The sequence below is a fragment of the Daucus carota genome, chromosome 2 (genome assembly GCF_001625215.2).
Source record: "Daucus carota subsp. sativus chromosome 2, DH1 v3.0, whole genome shotgun sequence".
Lineage (NCBI taxonomy): Eukaryota > Viridiplantae > Streptophyta > Magnoliopsida > Apiales > Apiaceae > Daucus > Daucus carota.
Genome location: NC_030382.2, coordinates 52,937,085 through 52,955,137, shown reverse-complemented (window position 1 = coordinate 52,955,137; position 18,053 = coordinate 52,937,085). Strand labels below are relative to the sequence as shown.

General features: G+C 33.9%; 2 protein-coding genes across 2 annotated transcripts; both read right to left on the bottom strand.

The window, feature by feature from the left end:
- Positions 1 to 400: 400 nt before the first annotated feature.
- On the bottom strand, positions 401 to 3,074 carry LOC108206948 (kxDL motif-containing protein LO9-177). The gene is made up of 3 exons (XM_017377400.2): positions 2,915 to 3,074; positions 1,841 to 1,993; positions 401 to 713 (listed from the first exon to the last, which is right to left on the bottom strand). Exons 1-3 carry the CDS (start codon positions 3,037 to 3,039, stop codon positions 611 to 613), a joined length of 381 nt encoding a protein of 126 aa, XP_017232889.1. The 5' UTR covers positions 3,040 to 3,074; the 3' UTR covers positions 401 to 610.
- Positions 3,075 to 8,421: 5,347 nt separating this feature from the next.
- LOC108209968 (homeobox-leucine zipper protein ATHB-14) lies at positions 8,422 to 14,825 on the bottom strand. Its single transcript, XM_017381191.2, has 18 exons — positions 14,245 to 14,825; positions 13,140 to 13,299; positions 12,660 to 12,772; positions 12,478 to 12,568; positions 12,236 to 12,331; positions 12,024 to 12,137; positions 11,863 to 11,946; positions 11,612 to 11,767; positions 11,457 to 11,531; positions 11,263 to 11,369; positions 10,883 to 11,075; positions 10,556 to 10,744; positions 10,348 to 10,428; positions 10,105 to 10,239; positions 9,648 to 9,973; positions 9,259 to 9,370; positions 8,949 to 9,098; positions 8,422 to 8,770 (listed from the first exon to the last, which is right to left on the bottom strand). Exons 1-18 carry the CDS (start codon positions 14,445 to 14,447, stop codon positions 8,624 to 8,626), a joined length of 2,532 nt encoding a protein of 843 aa, XP_017236680.1. The 5' UTR covers positions 14,448 to 14,825; the 3' UTR covers positions 8,422 to 8,623.
- Positions 14,826 to 18,053: the final 3,228 nt, after the last annotated feature.

Genomic DNA, 18,053 nt, shown 5'->3' with positions numbered 1-18,053 from the left:
TAATATTACATATTTTAAATTATAATATAAAATATAATATTTTTAGTGAAATTTGATGGTTAAATCTATGACTTCTGCAAAAATTTTAAAAAAACTTTTTCTAAAAGCATGGAATGCTTGCAATCAACAACTTTTGAGCTAAAAGCTGCAATTGGGGCTCTGTTTTTAGATTTATCAAACAATTTTTCACATCTTTACAGCAATATCAAACTATGCCTAAGTATGAAATAGCTACCTAGAGAACTTTTTTGAGATTGAGATTTGTCACTTAGAGAACTGTATTGTGTATAGTTAAAATACAATAATTTTTTAAATAATTTCTTCAAAATAAATAATTCATTCAGCTAACCTGCCAATTGTCAAACACATTAACCTATATCTCATTGCAAAAACTCAGTGGTAAAGCAATGCTGCCAATTGGTATGCAACATACTAGTCATTATTTTCCCGGTCCCAGTATCCGATCAGAGCAAGTCCAATAATGTTGTCTATGATGTTGTCTTACAAATGAAATAAAAAATTAGTTACAGAAACTACAAAAGTGTAGGCGTGACACCTTATACTTATAATTTTCCACATTGACTAGTTTGAAGATTTGCCAGGTAACCTGTCATTGAGGCATTTCAAGGTCAGGTCGTCTGTCCAGTGCTCTTGTTGCCGAATCATCTGGAAACGCATCCGGGTAGGTAGCTACAATCTTTGCCTTCATGCTCCTTGAATTGAGAATAAATAGATCAGAATAATACAGATATTAAACTGCACTTGACCAAATAAAAACTAAGCAAGTAAATCAACAACATTATTAATTCCATATTCTTCCCCATTACCAGATTTTTAAGGTGTTCTTGCAAGTGCACGCCATTAACTAGCTAATTCTACCTACCTAATAATAATAATAATTGATTAATAAGTGAAACAATACATTCCACACTCATAATACTTTAAATTAAGAAAATTATTACTCCGTATAAAACTATAAACATTAGAATTAAAATATTCAAGCAATTTTAATAAAAAAATTTTTATTATATTTGACCTCTGATCCGTCATAATATGTAAATAATGCAATCATTTAATAAATTCAATTTGTAGGTTTTTTAATTAGTAAACTATTTATAAAATGAATAAATACATGTCTAATATACAGTTTTTTCTTTTTAACTTCAACCCCCCCAAAATTAAATCTTAGCTCAGTCACTTGTAATAAACATCAAACTCCATCAACAGGTCAAGACACGTAACGTTGATAACTACCGGTTATCATCGTAAACTAGAGCCCGTTTGGCTAAACTAAAAATAATGACTTATGATTTAAAAGTGACTTAATGTTGATAAGTTGGAAGTGAAAATTTTATGGGAAACTTGTGAGTTATTAAAAATGTAAGAAATATGAAAATTGATGCATTATCCATTTAAATGATGATATTAATTTATCATATAAAATCACAAAAATATAACTAGTGGTTCAAATAAGTACATCATACCATCTTACTTCAAGCCTTTTTTTTTTTGACTTTTAAGTTACTTTCTGAATTATTACGCAACAACGATGCCAATCTCGAACTTGACACGCAATAAACATATTTTTTAACTTCAGTTCAAAAATAACTTAAAGCCAGCGACTTGAGGTGGAAACAAACAGGCTCTTGATATTTTTCCACTTAAAATCAAAAAATAACTTTAAGCCAGCGGCTGAAGTGAAAACGAACGGGCTCCTAGTCAGTGTTGTACAAATAAAAAAAATGTTATATTGACGTTTTTAGCCACTGATGTACAGTTAAAAGATAACTAACAAGTGATTAATAATTTCAGAGATATCGAATAGGAACTTGTAACTTACCTCAGTTTCTGAAATATGTAATCAAGGTCAGACTTCATTGACTTCAGAAGACGTGTATTTTTGGACATATCACTTGAAATTTCAGAAAAGCATTGTTCTGAATACTCATTAAAATGTGAAAGTACTGCATTGCTGTCCTGCAACCTCCCCAATCTAAAAGCGTGAACACACAAATGAGAAAAAAAAAAATAGAGGTAAGGGGATCAGTCAACACATTAGACATTCTACTCCCATCATATGTAACATTTCAAATGGAAGGTATTGGTGTAACAGATAATGAGAAATAATCAATCAATGTGTTAATGTACCATTAAAACCTCCATAATCATTCAGACCCTTATATATACAAATACGAATCGCTGGACAGCATTTCAAGTTCCAACTTCGACCATCTTAAAGACTACAGTCAATCTGGAAAACCACTAACCACTGTGAAATGTGGTTATAGTATAAAACATCTCTCTGGCAACTATCTCCGACAAGTTTACTTGATTCCTTCATGACACTGTGAGAGTGTTCTCAAATTTCCAAAAGCTTAACTTTAAAATGTGTTGGACCAAAATACTTATGAAAAAAGAGAGAGAGGCTGATTACACCCAAACCAAAACCGATCATAACTAGATACATCATTACCGGTGGTTATTCTCTGACGAAACATAACTATAAAGAACTCATAGTTATGATATATACTTGTACACATACGATATCACAACTAGATTACAGTAAAAACATTAAATTACGAGTCTCGAACTAACATCAAAATCAATGTGCCCACACAACAATTGTATCGGTTGGTCAAAACGTATTACAACTAGGAAGTTAACGAGCCGGATCGAGCTAAACCGAACAACATCTAGCTCCGCTACAAATTTCCAAGCTTGATGGAGCCATAATTATAAGCTTATTATTCAACTTAATTGAACTTAAAACACCTTCAAATTCACTCTACTTCAAAATTCACTTCACCATAAAATCATACCGGACTAAACCTCTAAAATTGTTTACAAATGTAATCGAAACATACTGCATCTAATATAACGAAATATATTAATAAAATTAAATTGAAAGGCATACATTAAGTTCTGTAATTGCTTGAGAGAATCCAAGTCTTGAGAATCAACTAGGGTTTTGAATTCACTGGAAAGCTCTTGTGAAGCTAATCGCACTGTATCTTTAGCCTTTGATTTCTCTTCGCCCATTTTTATTTTCCTCGGTTGTAATTACGAGGAGAATTTGTTGTGGTCAGAGGGAGAATTGTTGGGCCTCACTTCATTGTAAGCCCAACTCAGTTGAGCCTATAAAAGAATTGTATTGGCCCATTAGATACCATTTGGGCTTTTATAGAGTCGGGTTTTCACAAAATCGCACTGATCTGTTTTGTATTATGTTCGATGAGAAGTTCTCCAACTTTTCTTTTTAGTCTAGGTCTATGTTTTTATTTAATTTATCTAGAAAAAGAAATTGATTTTCGTTTTCATTATATGATCAAATATCAAATAGTATCAATAAAATGTCATCTCGTATACTCCCTCCGTCCCATCAGGTTCTTTACGTTACTTTTCGGCACGCATTTTGAGACTCCGATAAAATATAGTTCTATAATGTGTTTTTTCTGGAAAAAAATCCTGAAAAAAAGTTTGACGTTTAAATTTTTATTCAGAAAAAAAATAATTTAAAAAAACGTTAATGAACTATACTTTATAAGAGCCTCAAAATGCGTGCAAACAGTGAACGTAAGCTTCCTGCTGGGACGGAGGGAGTATGATTTTTGAAAATTTTAGAATCTTTTTTTCCCGGACAAAGTCAGAATTAAATTTGATCAGGAACTATATAGTAATTAATCGGATGATCATAAATTAATTAGATGATAGAAATTTAGCAGAATGACTGATCAAATTATTAATTAAATTAGTAAAAGGAATTAATGAAACATGTTAAATTTTGTAATATGATCCGATGGATTATTGAATTAAAATCGAAACTCATCAATAAAATGCTAAAATAAATTATTAACAAAAATACAAAATATTTATTGTTTATCAAAAATTATATATATGCCAGTCCTGAGTCCAGGCTAGTATCCTGTTTAGTGCTTAACTGGTCGTGAGATTGATATACAACGGAGAAAATTACCAAAAGTTGGAAACAAATAATGAAACTACCAGAACAGCACGTAAGCACATGCATTTGGTCAACAAATATGCGGTACAGAAATTGACGAAACACTGCAAATGTACTGTTTGGCATGGCATGGCATGGGTAGAGGAATGTACTACCATACGCACATCTATACCTACTGCAAAATCCAAACAGAAATCAACCAAACAAAACTTAACCAGCTAGTCCATGCATGCAACCAATCACTAACAACCATAAGTAGTTGTTTCTCAAACAAATCCAATCACATAAACCTAACTCCTTGCAAGAAGCCTTGCATCATCATCACAATTATAGCTTCACTAGCTTTCCCGGCCGGCCCTGCAGTCTCCTCTTATGTTTTTGCACAAAACACTATAAATATTTGATTATACAACCCTTGCTCCTTGTCCCTTCTCGTTCCCTCATCCTCTAACTATCATAATTATGTAAACAACCTCTGTTGAGTTCGGTTTTAATCCTCATTTTATTCTTAGAATTAGTACTATAATTTTTTTAAATAGTCCAGACTAGTTCTGAGTACACATTTTACTGGAAACTCCTCTGAGTGGTCTAAACTGAATGCTGAGGTAAAATTTAAAATGATATTATGAGTTTCTATTAATAAAAAGGGAACCCTAGCTACTTCTCTGGGTGTACATAAATGCATGCATTGCTGGCTACTCGATCTGTTGATCATTTATACAACAACCCTCAACCCCGTGATGATTCTACTGTATATATAAATCTCAGTATTTAGTTACAAGATCTGTAATGTAATCTGTCTTGTCATTGAGACAGCCTAGCTAGCCCGATCTCTCCACAATAAAAACTACTGTACTACTACTACAAATTCAATGTTAGGTTTGCTGAGCAACAGTTCCATGGAAAGGATTCATCAGCACGTACGTTCACTGACTAATATGGATTACTTTTACAGATTATTCAGATCAGTTCACTGTTCATTACAATAAAGCCTCACGAAATTACAAAATTATTTGTAACACCTCAGTTTTACATGGAGGAGGACGGAGACTTTAATTATTATTACAAGTACAAGTATTATCATCAGTTACAAACAAATCATGACTTTAGAGATTTTTAGTGGACTTGTGTATAATTCAGATTGTCCGTGTGTTAATTCCACCAAAAAAGACAATGGTCCGTTATAACCAGATAATTTGAACGCATGAAAATAAAATGTTAGTAATATTCGATTATTTTCCAGGATCAAGTAGGAGCCATAATAGAAGATAAGTAGAATCTGAAGCTGGGTAGAAACCGGAGAGGAGAAAAAGATTAAAGGGATGCAAGGACAGGCACGCGGGGAACAGTTGCATTAAACACTTGTAGTGAAGCAGGGTAAAAGATACTACTACTGCTGCAAGTATTAATAAGATACTCCTATACTAGCTGTAGCATTTACAACTACTACTCCCTCTTTCCCAATCAATTCTATACAGTTTCCTTTTTGGACGTCCCATTATTTTTATACATTCCCAAAATAGCAACTTTTTATAATACAAAACACTACTACACCCACTACATCCTCCCACTTTCTCCATTATATAATAATAAAAACACTATTACACCCACTACTTTACTTCCACTATCTCAAATCTATTATTAAAAAATATGTGGGTCCCACCACTTTACCCACTTTTCACCTAACTTTACTCATTTCTTACGTTTTTTCTTGGTCTCCGTGTCCGATCCCAATGTATATAATTCATTTGGACGGAGAGAGTACTAAACAGATCTAAAGAGGGAGCACGAGGCTCGAGTAAAAAGAGAAGGCACCCATTTTCAAATGCAGAAAAGGGCAAGCAAGAGCTGCGGCCTGCATTCATACATCCACCCACCTCAGGCCAAATAAGCTACTCTATTATTAACGGTATTTTAAAAATGGGTTCAGATGGCCACTTCTCGAAACATCGAATTCAGATCTAACTTGTGTTATATGCTGTCAACTTTCCGTTTAGATGGTCGATTATATAACATTTATAAATAAAGTTTATAATAATAGCATTAATTGAAAGAAAATTCAGTAATTAATTATGTGTAATTTAATAGAAGGGGTTGTTTACCTTATTTTTCAAATAATTTATTTCTGAAAAGAAGTAAGGATATATCTATTTTTTCCTAAAAATAAGTAATTAACTTTTCAAATGATGAATATGAACAAAACTCTTTTAATATTTATTTCAAAAAAATATATAGACATAAATTATTAATAAAAACTAAGTCCTTATTTTAATAATTACTGACACCTATTAAAATCAAAATAAGTAATTTTTAATTATCATTTTACATCACGTGAAAGATATGTTTTGGTATATATGTAGTTAGATTAAGATCTTATATTTTATTTAATATAGAATATTATCTTGTTTACTCAAATACCCTTCTAGAAAAGGAAATATATGCGGACGCCAATAATAATTTAAAATTACTACCAGTACTACTGCAGCCTACAGGATTATCACATTCATGAATGTAATGTATATCAAGTCTTGTATTGGATGACCATGCTACTGCATGTCATGTATGTGTTTGTGTGCATGTCATGTTTCCGCTAATTAGTTTCGAGATTTTTCAATATTTTTTTTTAATTCATGAGCCCTGGGATTCATTAATCAATTATCAGCATCATAGTCGGACACAGTAGATAAGCAGGGGTTCAAAAATGGACCATACGAATACATGTACAGTAGGAGCAGCAGCAAACATGTTAAATTGGGACATGAATTTTGTGGACCAATATATGCAGAATTGCAGTTGAAGAATAAAAAGAAAGCTACTCTGCTTTGGCTTTTGTTTGGTGTTCTCTGCCTGACATGCCTGTAAGTTTAAATCTGTATTGTCACATTTCACCAACCACTTATGTCATCCTTTCAGCTTCCTTGCCGCTGCACCACAAACTGTATTCTATCTTCTTTCTCTTCCAAATTATTCTGAGCGAGATGCGACTATCATAAGTTTTTTTTACCGGAGACCAGCAGAGATATACACATATTTTATCTGGATTAAATCTCAAAGTGCGTGAAAAATTGGAATCAAATTAGTCATCAAACTTAACGGAGTATCACTTGAATCATTAAAATCAAATTAAATATCAAATATATACCTCAAATGTGTGCTCGAGAACTAAAAATTATATCTACGGAGTTCTATACAATTTTCTTGAATGCTACTACAACCAAATGAAAATATATGAATTCTAGTATATTGGATAATACAATGAGATTTTTAAAAATTTATCTACTATTTAATTTTAATTTTGTAGTTATTTTTAAATTTAAATTAAAATAATTAGTAGATCACATTTTAAAAATATCACTGTATTATATAAAATACTAGAATTCATAACTTTTCATTTGGTTGTGGTAGCATTCAAGAAAAATGTATGGAATTCCGTAAATATAATTTTTAATTCTCGAGCACATATATGAGGTATCTGTTTGATATTTATTTTGACTTTAGTGATTCAAGTGATACCCCGTTAAGTTTGATTACTAATTTGATACCAGACTTTCACTTAAGTGAGCATTTTGAAATTTAACCCTATTTTATCTCGGTCTAACAAGATTATTAGGAAATATTTTTTTATGAATGGGGCAAAGCTCTTCTATTCTTATTCATTTTTCTTGACTATACGATCATCTGAAGGAGAAATCGAACTTCAAAAAATATTGAATAGTCTTATCAATAGACAATTTATAAATTTCCTGGAATTTCGACTACGCTCATATTTTAGGAATTGGATTCAAGATTTTCCTCGACTCACATATACGGAAAAATGTGATTCGTTTGATAAATTTCTACCTCTATCTATTTCTGAGATGTTTAGATTTTGTTTATGAACATGCAAATAAGAAATACTATCCACACTGGGACAATTAATGATCTTTGATCCGACAATTTTAAGACGAGTCTAGCCACATTAATAGTATCATTTTCCCGTCCCCGTCTTATCTTTACTTTGATGGTTTTGCACTAGTGAAGGTTGAGATTTTCTTCATTAGTGAGCAATATTTTTATTCAGAATTTTAAAAATCAGAACTAATAGATTAATCCTGCCGATTTAAAATTTATCAAAAAAATTCGATTAGTCAATATTGAAGTATAAACAAATATTTTAAAACACCGGTGATGCGTAATGCTCTGGTATTTGTTTTGTTCAGACCTGAGAATAAAAAGGGGTGACCTGAAGAGAAAAGGCATGAAAGAGGGGGACCTCTGGTAAAATGTCAAGAGTTGAGCTCTTCTGTCCCATTTGTTCAGACCCAGAACACAGTAGCAGTTACAGTTTATCCCTGACTATCTATGACTATGAGTATGCCTCTCTATTATACAAAACAAACCACATCGAAACCAAATATTTTACCATGACATGGGAAATATAAGTAAACCTAGAATTTACTCTGCAAAATCGAACTCAAAACTTTTACTTCAAAATCATAGAAATATATTTATGTAAGAGTATACCAGCTCCAAATCTTTCATACCAGCTTAATAACTTCAACTGACAATACATAAGGTTACATTTAGATTTTGACTTTGAGGATGGCCAGTGCCGATGTCTTTCACATAAACATGCATAATTTAGCAACAGCTAAGGCTGTGACATATTAGGGTGCTTTATTTTTAAACAAAGGACCAGTTTACGAACATGAAAGCTAAGCAGTGACTGGAGTTATCATCGCTCAGAACTTTCCAGGCAATGGCTTGTTCGTAAGAGATAGGTCTGCCCATGCTCGACACACATATTCCGGCAGGAAGATAAGCAAATCCCTGCAAGGATATGTAAAATATGTGACGCACCCTGAGATTTTGTGAACAGGAATACAAAGACCTTTAAAGGAAAACCTGATTATTGTTTCATATGTACTTCTACAGTTTATCCATGTAGTAATAAGAAAAAATAATAATAATTAGGGCGGTAGGAATCACAAATTATACATATCCTCACCTGTTGCATGATCTTTGAAAATTCAGAAAGAAGAATCTTCCTACCAGCTTCATCCAGAACCTTGTCAAGCATTATATCCTGAAGGGCCACAAGGGTAGTCTCAAGCATGTCAAGGCCTGCCTGGTTAGCGAAAGTGAAGACCGGTGATATCTGCATTTTGTCATTCAATCTGTTAGATTCTAAGTCTCACATGCTTAAACATACAAGTCCCTACCTAGTTGAGTAGATGACAGAGATAAAAGAATCAAAAAGGGAAGAGAAAAAGAACAGAAAAATAATCCAAGGTTGCAATGAGTAGTCGTCCATTTACATTTGTTTTCACCGAACAACACAGAATTGCATCAGAATGATTCCAGAGTTGTTTCAAGACTGCATCATCCGCTTGAGAATCTACCTGGAGAAGATCAGCCCCGATGTGAGCCCTGTAAGAAAAACAACACATAAAATCAAAGAGCAGACTAGCCAAAGAATGATGAGTGAAAATATGACAAAAAATGCAAATATATTTACATGATTATCAGTGAGCAACGAAAAAAGTGCATTAAACACAAGCACCCTCCAGTTAAAAATATGATTAAGACAGTAGTTTGTAGACATAAATATGTTAAAGCTCTAGCCAAATCATTACAACAACATTTGAAATACCTACGGCTCAGGTGAGGTAGCCAACAGCATTGTATTTCTCATTTGGTTATTTACCTGTAGCTCCTGCAGATCCAGCGCGACAGGGTAAGAGCCTCGGGGGAACCAGGTAGTTGTTTTGGCCCCAAATGTGAGTTCATCCGGGAGGGTGAAATAGCCATGGCAACCCTCTGGACCGAGCCCACAACACTACGCACATATTGACGAGCCATAACAGCTACATTATCCCTGAAGTGGTTCTCAAAAGTGAACTGGAATGCAATAGTCAGCACAGAGCGAAGATTATAACTGTTTATATCAGCTTCACCAGGAGGGCGTGCACCTCCAGGCCCCCCTTCAAGTGTAGAAGCCAAATCTAGTGTTCTATTTGCACTGGGCTTGTCCTGCAATTAGAAAAACATGGCGAAAAAATATTCAAAATCAAGTTGATTTACTTCCTCCTTCAAGGCACTTCTAGACACTATTGACATGCATGACTAAAAACTATGATGCAAAGTCAGATGTGTCACTGAACTGATTTAGGATCCAATGGTATCACACGGAAACCAGATGGCAGCAAGGGCGCATCGTCAGCACAGGATTCGTCAATAGGTGCAAAGACAAGCTGCGCACAGGCACCTGCAGCATTCTCATCAAGCCCACTGCATAGCTGCAGTAAATAATTTGTGTAATTATCCATGCAGAAAATGAGAAGAATTAGCCGAGACACCAAACTATGACTGATTATCATATATTAAGATTTCAAATGTGATTCAACCTGCAGTAAATACATATCTCGTGACAAAGCCATATCCTCTGGGGAAAAAGCATGACCCTCTAGCCGAACAACCTCCAGAAACTAATAAAAAGACAACCAGAGTTATCATAATATAATTAGAAAAACAATAAGCTTCACAATAATATAATTACAAAGAGGATTGAAAAACATTAACGCAGGATGGACTTGAGAAAGATGTGCTGTCTACCTCTTCATGTTCCACGGTATGAGCAAGAGGCAAAATGACCTGGGTACCAGAGAAACCACCAGGTCTAGCACACGGAACAGCATAGGGACTTGCTTTCAGAGATGCAGCAGAGTAAGCATCAATTCCATAGTCAGCCCACTCCGAGCGGTGCTCCCTCAGGAAACGGACAAGCAAAGCTGGGGGAACATCCTGCATATAACCACAAACACATTTAGCAACTTTAACGAAAGTTCCCTTCTGATATCTAGCATCAAAAACATGATACTGATTCATAAAGCCTAGAGGATATATATTAGGTCAAGACTCGAGAGTTATATAAAAAATTACCTGTAGAAGCATTGATGCTTTTGCACAGAGCACTCCTCCAAAGGTTGGCAGCATTGACAATGAGTTATTATACTGGGAACCAATAAACTTTTCTGGATTCGAGTTGATAGCAATAGTAACATCCTCAACACCGTCACTATCCAATATCGACCAACCATCATCAAGAAACCCGTTCACAGCATCATTAAAACCCCTAGAATGCAAAATTTATATATTTTCAGTTAAAAGGGCTATATAATGATTTCCAGGATTACCGGGATCAATCAAGAATTGAGGATTACCAGTTAAATTTTCAAAGTTAGAGACAGCTGATACAAGCCACTAGGCATAACGACCACTAAGCTTTTATTAGATGTAGTGATGTACAAGTAAATTTTTACCTGCACAATCTTTGACTGAACGTTCTTAAAACAGCAGGCTGCCGCCCACCAATATATTGAATTTCACCACTTGTTTCTTGTGCAATCTGTCTTATGTGCCGCAAGGACTGCAAACAAAAGTGAAAATAACAATCTCAACATACAACAAGCCTTCCCATAATAGCATAAAACCAAGATTGATGTGATGATTTTACCGCCATGGTCATTTTCTGAGCAAGTATTCTGGAAGATTCGTACAGAGGCCTCAAAACTTCAGGCACACTCCAAGGCTGAAATATAAGAAGTCACTGAATAAAAAACTCAGGCACAATAGAAGTGAAATCGTATATTAAATGCATTTATTACTTACATTCAGATCGACGTGATCAACAATGTTGATGATGGAACCGCCACCATCACAAGGTCTTATCAGATAACCACTAGGTAACATATCAGCTCTTACAAAACATGTACTAGGGGGCCCAGATGGACCACCAGTTGAAGAATTCAAAGACCTTTCACATATCTGCAGCAATATATAGTATGATTTAACTTAATGTTTCACCAAAGTAACGATTACCTTCATAACTGAGAAACCTAAAAGAAAAGAAAACAACTTACCACAAGACTGCCATCTTCCAGAGTTGTAGTATATCTTAATGTCCAAAAGTCTCTTGCTGATGCCAGTGTTGTAGGCGCATACGTCTAGTAGAACAAAAAGTCAAATATTTAAATACAAATTGCTCAGATCGGACATTTCATCAGCTAAGAAAGAAGCAAACCTGCATATATATTAGCTCTATTGTTCCTCCATTCCCAGTAGGAATGACACTCAATACATCAAGGCAACGGCAATCACGGAACCAAGATGTACGATCTTTGAGGATTTCAGCAACCTAAAATAAAAAGGTTCATGACAATAACATAACTTTAACAAGCAAAATCAACCATGGGAAACCCTAACTTCAAAGCTCAAACATTTGAAGAGATCTACCTTCGTGGGTTCTAGACTCACGAGACCGCAGGCTCGTGCTGCTACCCCACTACAATTGCGGGAAACGGCAACGATGCCAATAGAATCCGGACCAGGCTGCAAAAGAGGGTTTTATTAGAGAAAGACGAATAACGCTTTGCTCTGAGATAAAAGTAAATTTTTCATAGATATACGGGTGAATCCTTAGAGTCTGTGTGTGAAAATACTATGTGGTTTGTGTATAAAACCTTTTCAGCACATACCTTCATCCCAATCATCTGCACCCAGTCGACAGCAGTTCCGGTAGCCTTTGAGAGGAACTCTGCCAGGGTCTCCTCAGCAATTGCAAGAAGACTACGGGAATATAAGCAACTAATCAGCTATGACACTAAGAAGTAATATATAAACATGTTAACTTAGGTCAAGAAAATGAATTGTTAGTTACCCAGCTGGGCTGTTGGCATCCCTTTGGGGATGCGGAGGATTTGGGTTTAGTTGTTGTTGCTGACCACTTACGACCACAGACTCGCAGCTAGTGTCAGTGGTCGTTGTTGATACCTGCAAACATTCATGTGTTTAGATTTTATTCAGCTGAAAAAGTATCAATAATTTAAAACAGTATATTCAGATTCTTGTTCAACTTTTAAGATATTGCTTGTGCGTCATGTGGGATTTAAGCCTTTGATGGTCCAGTTACACTATGATTAAATTTACCAACCGAAAGCAAAAGCAACTCATTCATGAGGCACAACTGTTATTATGTCAATTATTCAAAAGTAACCAACGAATATGACATAATCTTGGCTAAAATATTCACACAGAGCCCCGATAAAAGAATATAAGTACATGACACATTGATGATTGCAAGAATTTCAGTCAATACTTGAATAAAATGACAATTAGAAAATGAAAATGAACAGCTTACAGTGTGCAGTTGGGTGCGCATGTATCCATTCTCATAAACCAAATGAGAGACCTGTTTCTGCAAGCGGTCATTTTCTTCCATCAGCAGTTTGTTCATTGCACCAAGCTTCCTGTTTACAGTCTGGAGACGAGATGCTTCCTTCCTTTGTTTCTCACGACATCTAAGAACAAAATTCTCAGTTAATGTATAAAATATACCTCTTATACCTAGATATCTCTAAAAATATCTAGATAAGAATTAGTTTCACCACTACACAAGTTCATACTTAGAAAGCATAAGATGAATAACAAAGATATATACACTTCAAGTACACAATCAAAATCTAGAATGTAACAAAAAGTTGAAGGAAACAATATTCCTACTCATTACATGGTCACCCTGGGCCAGAACCCAGAAGCATGGTAATTGTGAGCCAAGGTTCAAGACAAATAACCAGTGCCAGCTCACACATACATCTTAACACTGTGACTTGTGCTGTTTTTACTGACAGATGCTAATATACTTTTATGAAGGTAGTATAAGCACTTTTCAGGGCAAGATAGCAGGAAGGCCATATGTAAACTAGTCTTTTTCAATCAAATAAGGAATCTTGACCCAAATAAAGGCTAAGAAAAATAATGTTGAAAAAAAAAAAGAACTACAAGCTATTTCCAAAAACAAGCAGTGGAAACAAGATCAACAATGATGAACTGCAAAAGCCATAACCTTTATAATCTAAAAGAGTTGAAAATAGACTACACCTATATGAACCATTTTCCCCAAAACAAACTTGAGCAGAATTACAAGTAACTGAAAAGGTATTACTAACATAGAACAAAACTTGCATACTTGTAAAACATTTAAAATATGAACAACTGAAAAGTACTTATAACAAAAACAAATCTTGTAAAGACATACTGTAATAAAAAGATTGAAAGTAGTAAATTCATAGTTGGCAAAAACTAGATAACTTTAAAATATATGAAACAACCCAAGATCTTGAAAAACATAAAGTACAATAAACCATGAAAAACAGCTAAAACCCAAGAATATCTCTACCATTGAAGCCTACATAAAAATGACTTTAGAAAGAAAGAAGAATCAAAGTGTTTGCTTTCATGGGTACCTGCGGTTCTGAAACCAGACTTTGATCTGTTTAGGTTCAATATTAGAGAGAATGGGACACTCCCTTATAAGCTGCTGCCTTCTCAGAGAGCTGGGCTTTGGACACTCAGTATACACTCTCTCCAAAGCCTCAACTTGCTCAGGTGTATACCTCACATACTTGCTTGAATCCATCTGTTGATCTCTATGCATAGCAAGAGCCATTAACACAAGTACTTAAACAAACAGTGAAAAGATACTACAAAGCTTAAAGATTTAATTTCTGGGTAATTTCTTTATGAATGGCTAGATGAAGAAGACAACAGCAAGCATCTCTCTTCTCCCAGAGAGCCTCCACTCTGAGTCATGAAGAAATAGGAGGGTTTTTGAGGGAGACTGGTTTGAAAAAGGAGGGTTGGAAAGAGGTCCCCTGGTCTTTATGTAATGGACTCAAATATCAAGATTTTACTGAAAGTGAAAGTGTGTTTGTGTGTGTTATATAAAACTAAAAAGAAAACACAAAGACAGAGAGATAAAGAGAGGGGTGGAGAGACACTTTGAGACAGTAAAGGAGTGAACTTTTTGTTGCTTTTTCTGTCTCTCTCTCTGTGAAAATTAAGAGGGTTGATTTATGTTGGTGTGTGCATGTATGTGTAGATGACATAATGGTTGTAAAAGTAAAACTGTGGATGGATGAGATGGTGCATGTATTGTGGATTTGTGGGTATGACATACATGCAGTTGTAAGTGGGGGATGAAGCCAAAGAAACATGCATGGCAGGCGTGAAGAGAGAGAAACTTTAAACAACTCTAAACAAACTGCCGCGGCTACTACTTCATTTGCAAGTAAGATGATCCCATTCTTTTTGCTTTCCGAGAACATCCTCGTCAATCAAATTCGTTGAATAGTCTATTCAAGTTGATTGAGATTATCATTTATAAAAAAACATTATTATTATTTAAATATTTTATCCTGTAATTTCAAACTCAAAATTTTGATTTATTCAATGATTCACGGTTTAGGGTCCGCCTCTCTGTGAGAGAAAGCAAAATCTGCTAAGATGATGCTCTTAAATCGTGGGGCTCTGGGAGCATTCATAGACTCTTAGTTTACTTTAAAAATATTATAAAATATGTAAAATGGGATATAAAATAATATAATATTCATGAATAAAAGATTAAAAGTTACTAGATGCTCTTTTTAAAAGAGAGTAGATATAATAGGTTCTTGAATTTTTAAATAGTTTCTCAAAGCCTCTTGGAATTTTGATTTATTCTTTAAACTTTTAAATTCAAGAACTTGCTTAAGAGCCCGTCTCTAACAACTCTCTCCTAATTTTTATACTTTTCCAAATATTTTATTAATTTATTTACTTCTCTTATCTTTATTTTAAACAATTATCTGACCAATTAATAATTTTTTTTATAATTCAATACTTATATAAATTAATTTCATTCAGCACTTTCCTTCATTTTCCTTAAATTTACAAATTTAATATTGATTATGCTATTTTACCCCTTTTTTGTCTTTTTCCCACGATTTTATATAATGCTCTTAATATTTATATTAATCTCAGTTAACAAAGATTTTTACAATTCATTGACTTTTGTTTGGTGTGGGGTTGATAAAAAAGTGATGCATTATTAAAATTCATATATACTGAGTTTACATTTCGTGTCATGAATATTTTTTCTGAAAATATATTAATCTTTATGATTAAAATAATATTTAAACAAATTCTTAAAATTATAATTATTTAATACATCTAATAAAATATACCATTATTTGTTTTGTTTATAGATTATCTTGATCATATTTACACGCTAATTTTTACACTAAGAGTGAAGAATAATAAAAATATATTATTTTAATATTTTAAGTAGTGGTATAATTAATTTATTATACGTATTTAAATAACAAATATATGTAAATAAATAATACGTTTTATTTATATAAATATTAGATAAATAATAATGTTTACATAATATTTATATGTATATAAATATATCTATAGTAATATAAAATATATGAATATATAAATAATAAAATTAATTGATTTATTATATGCATTTTAATAATTAAATTTTATTTTATATATTTATGTTATAATAATATATATTATTAAAATAAATACGTAAAAAATTAATAGTATATATTTATGTTTAAAGTGAACATAAAGCAAATTTTTAAGGAAACAAAATGTACCTGCGTGTAGCATAATGCAGGATATGCATACTGAGAAGAGAGAAAGTATGACAGTCATTAGCCTACAATATAATTCACAAAAATTAATCTCAATTATGAAACAATTGATATCGTTGGAATGAACACACCAAAATGACATACGTGGTCACTGATAAAATTGTTTATAGAATAGAGATCATTGTGTGTGTTTGGGATCGACTTTTAAGTCGGGCTTTTCAGTTTATAAGTTACAAGCACTTATTCGTACCGTACACTTATAAAAAGCTAGGAATGCTAGCTTTTGTTCCAGGGCTTCTACTTATTTTCAAAACACTTTGGGGCTGTTTGGGTTAGCTTAAAAGAAGTGACTTCTTGCTTATAGTAAAGAAGTGGAGTAAAAGTGAGAAGTAAAGAAGTTAATAAAGTGTTTGGAAAAAAAGCAGAAGCTGTGAGAGAGAAGCTAGCATTCTCAGTTTTTTTAAAGTGCTTCTACTTCTTTACACAAACGGGTCAAGAGAAGCAGAAGCCAGAATCAGCTTTTGCTTCTCTCAACCAAACAGACCCTTTAATCACTTATAACTTATAAGTCTTATCTTGCTTCTAACTTCTACTCCACTTATTTATTTTAAACAAGAAGCATTTATTTTAAGCCCACCAAAACGGCCCCATTATCAGAACATGTGAGCACATTTGGAAATTTAATTGGAAGAGTGTAAGATGCTATAATCAACTGTTATACACTCCAGTTTATTGACATTTATTCCGAGCCACTGATTTTGTTATGATCAAAAGTTTAAAAAGAGGTCCGTAAGTCAAACTTCTCCCACGGTAGCAATGGAGCAGTGATTTTATGCAGGCAGCATCGCCAAGCTTATTGTTATTTCATCTCATCAGTTGATTATTTACTCGTGTCTTGCTCCCCATATGTCCAAATAAGATATGAGCTTCCATTTCGAAACAGGCATGCACAAGCCTATCCAGTAGCTCGTATTATGAGACGAGATGGCTGGTGATATAATTTGAGAAGAAAGGTCGTAATGAGATGATACTAATTACACGGGGTTTTCTGTCTTACAAATGAATACCGAGATGAGCGAGAGTAGAACCCGGATACACACTCGTCACACCGCTTCAACTATCCGCTTGATTGTACTAGGTGTAAATAATGTGTAGTAGACTAGTAGTGCAGAAGTCAAAACCATATTAATTGGGTTAACTCTCGAATTTGACTTTTCACTGTGCTTTCATTTCATTTTTCGCTGCCCATCTGCATCATCATGAGATCCCTCTCATATTTCATCCTGCTTATCCAAACTGTCTAATAATAATAATGGTCTATAATGTGCAAATATGAACATCTTTCCACACTCAAGAACTTGAACATGACCTAGCTGGTAAAGATTACAGAACACACAAAATATTCAGACAAAAAGGTTACATGATGTTTCTGCGCGTGTTAAAAGCAAGAGAAGTGGCTTTGAAAATGGAAAAGAGTGTGAATAGTGGTCTGGAGTTGAGATTGTTAGTGGTTAAGGTGGCCGGCCGGGCAGTAGCAACCACAAAAGGCCTTTTGTAACACTTGAGACTGTCTCCCACCACATCCCTTCACTCAAAAGAATCCTTAACAAAAACACACTAATTGTTTC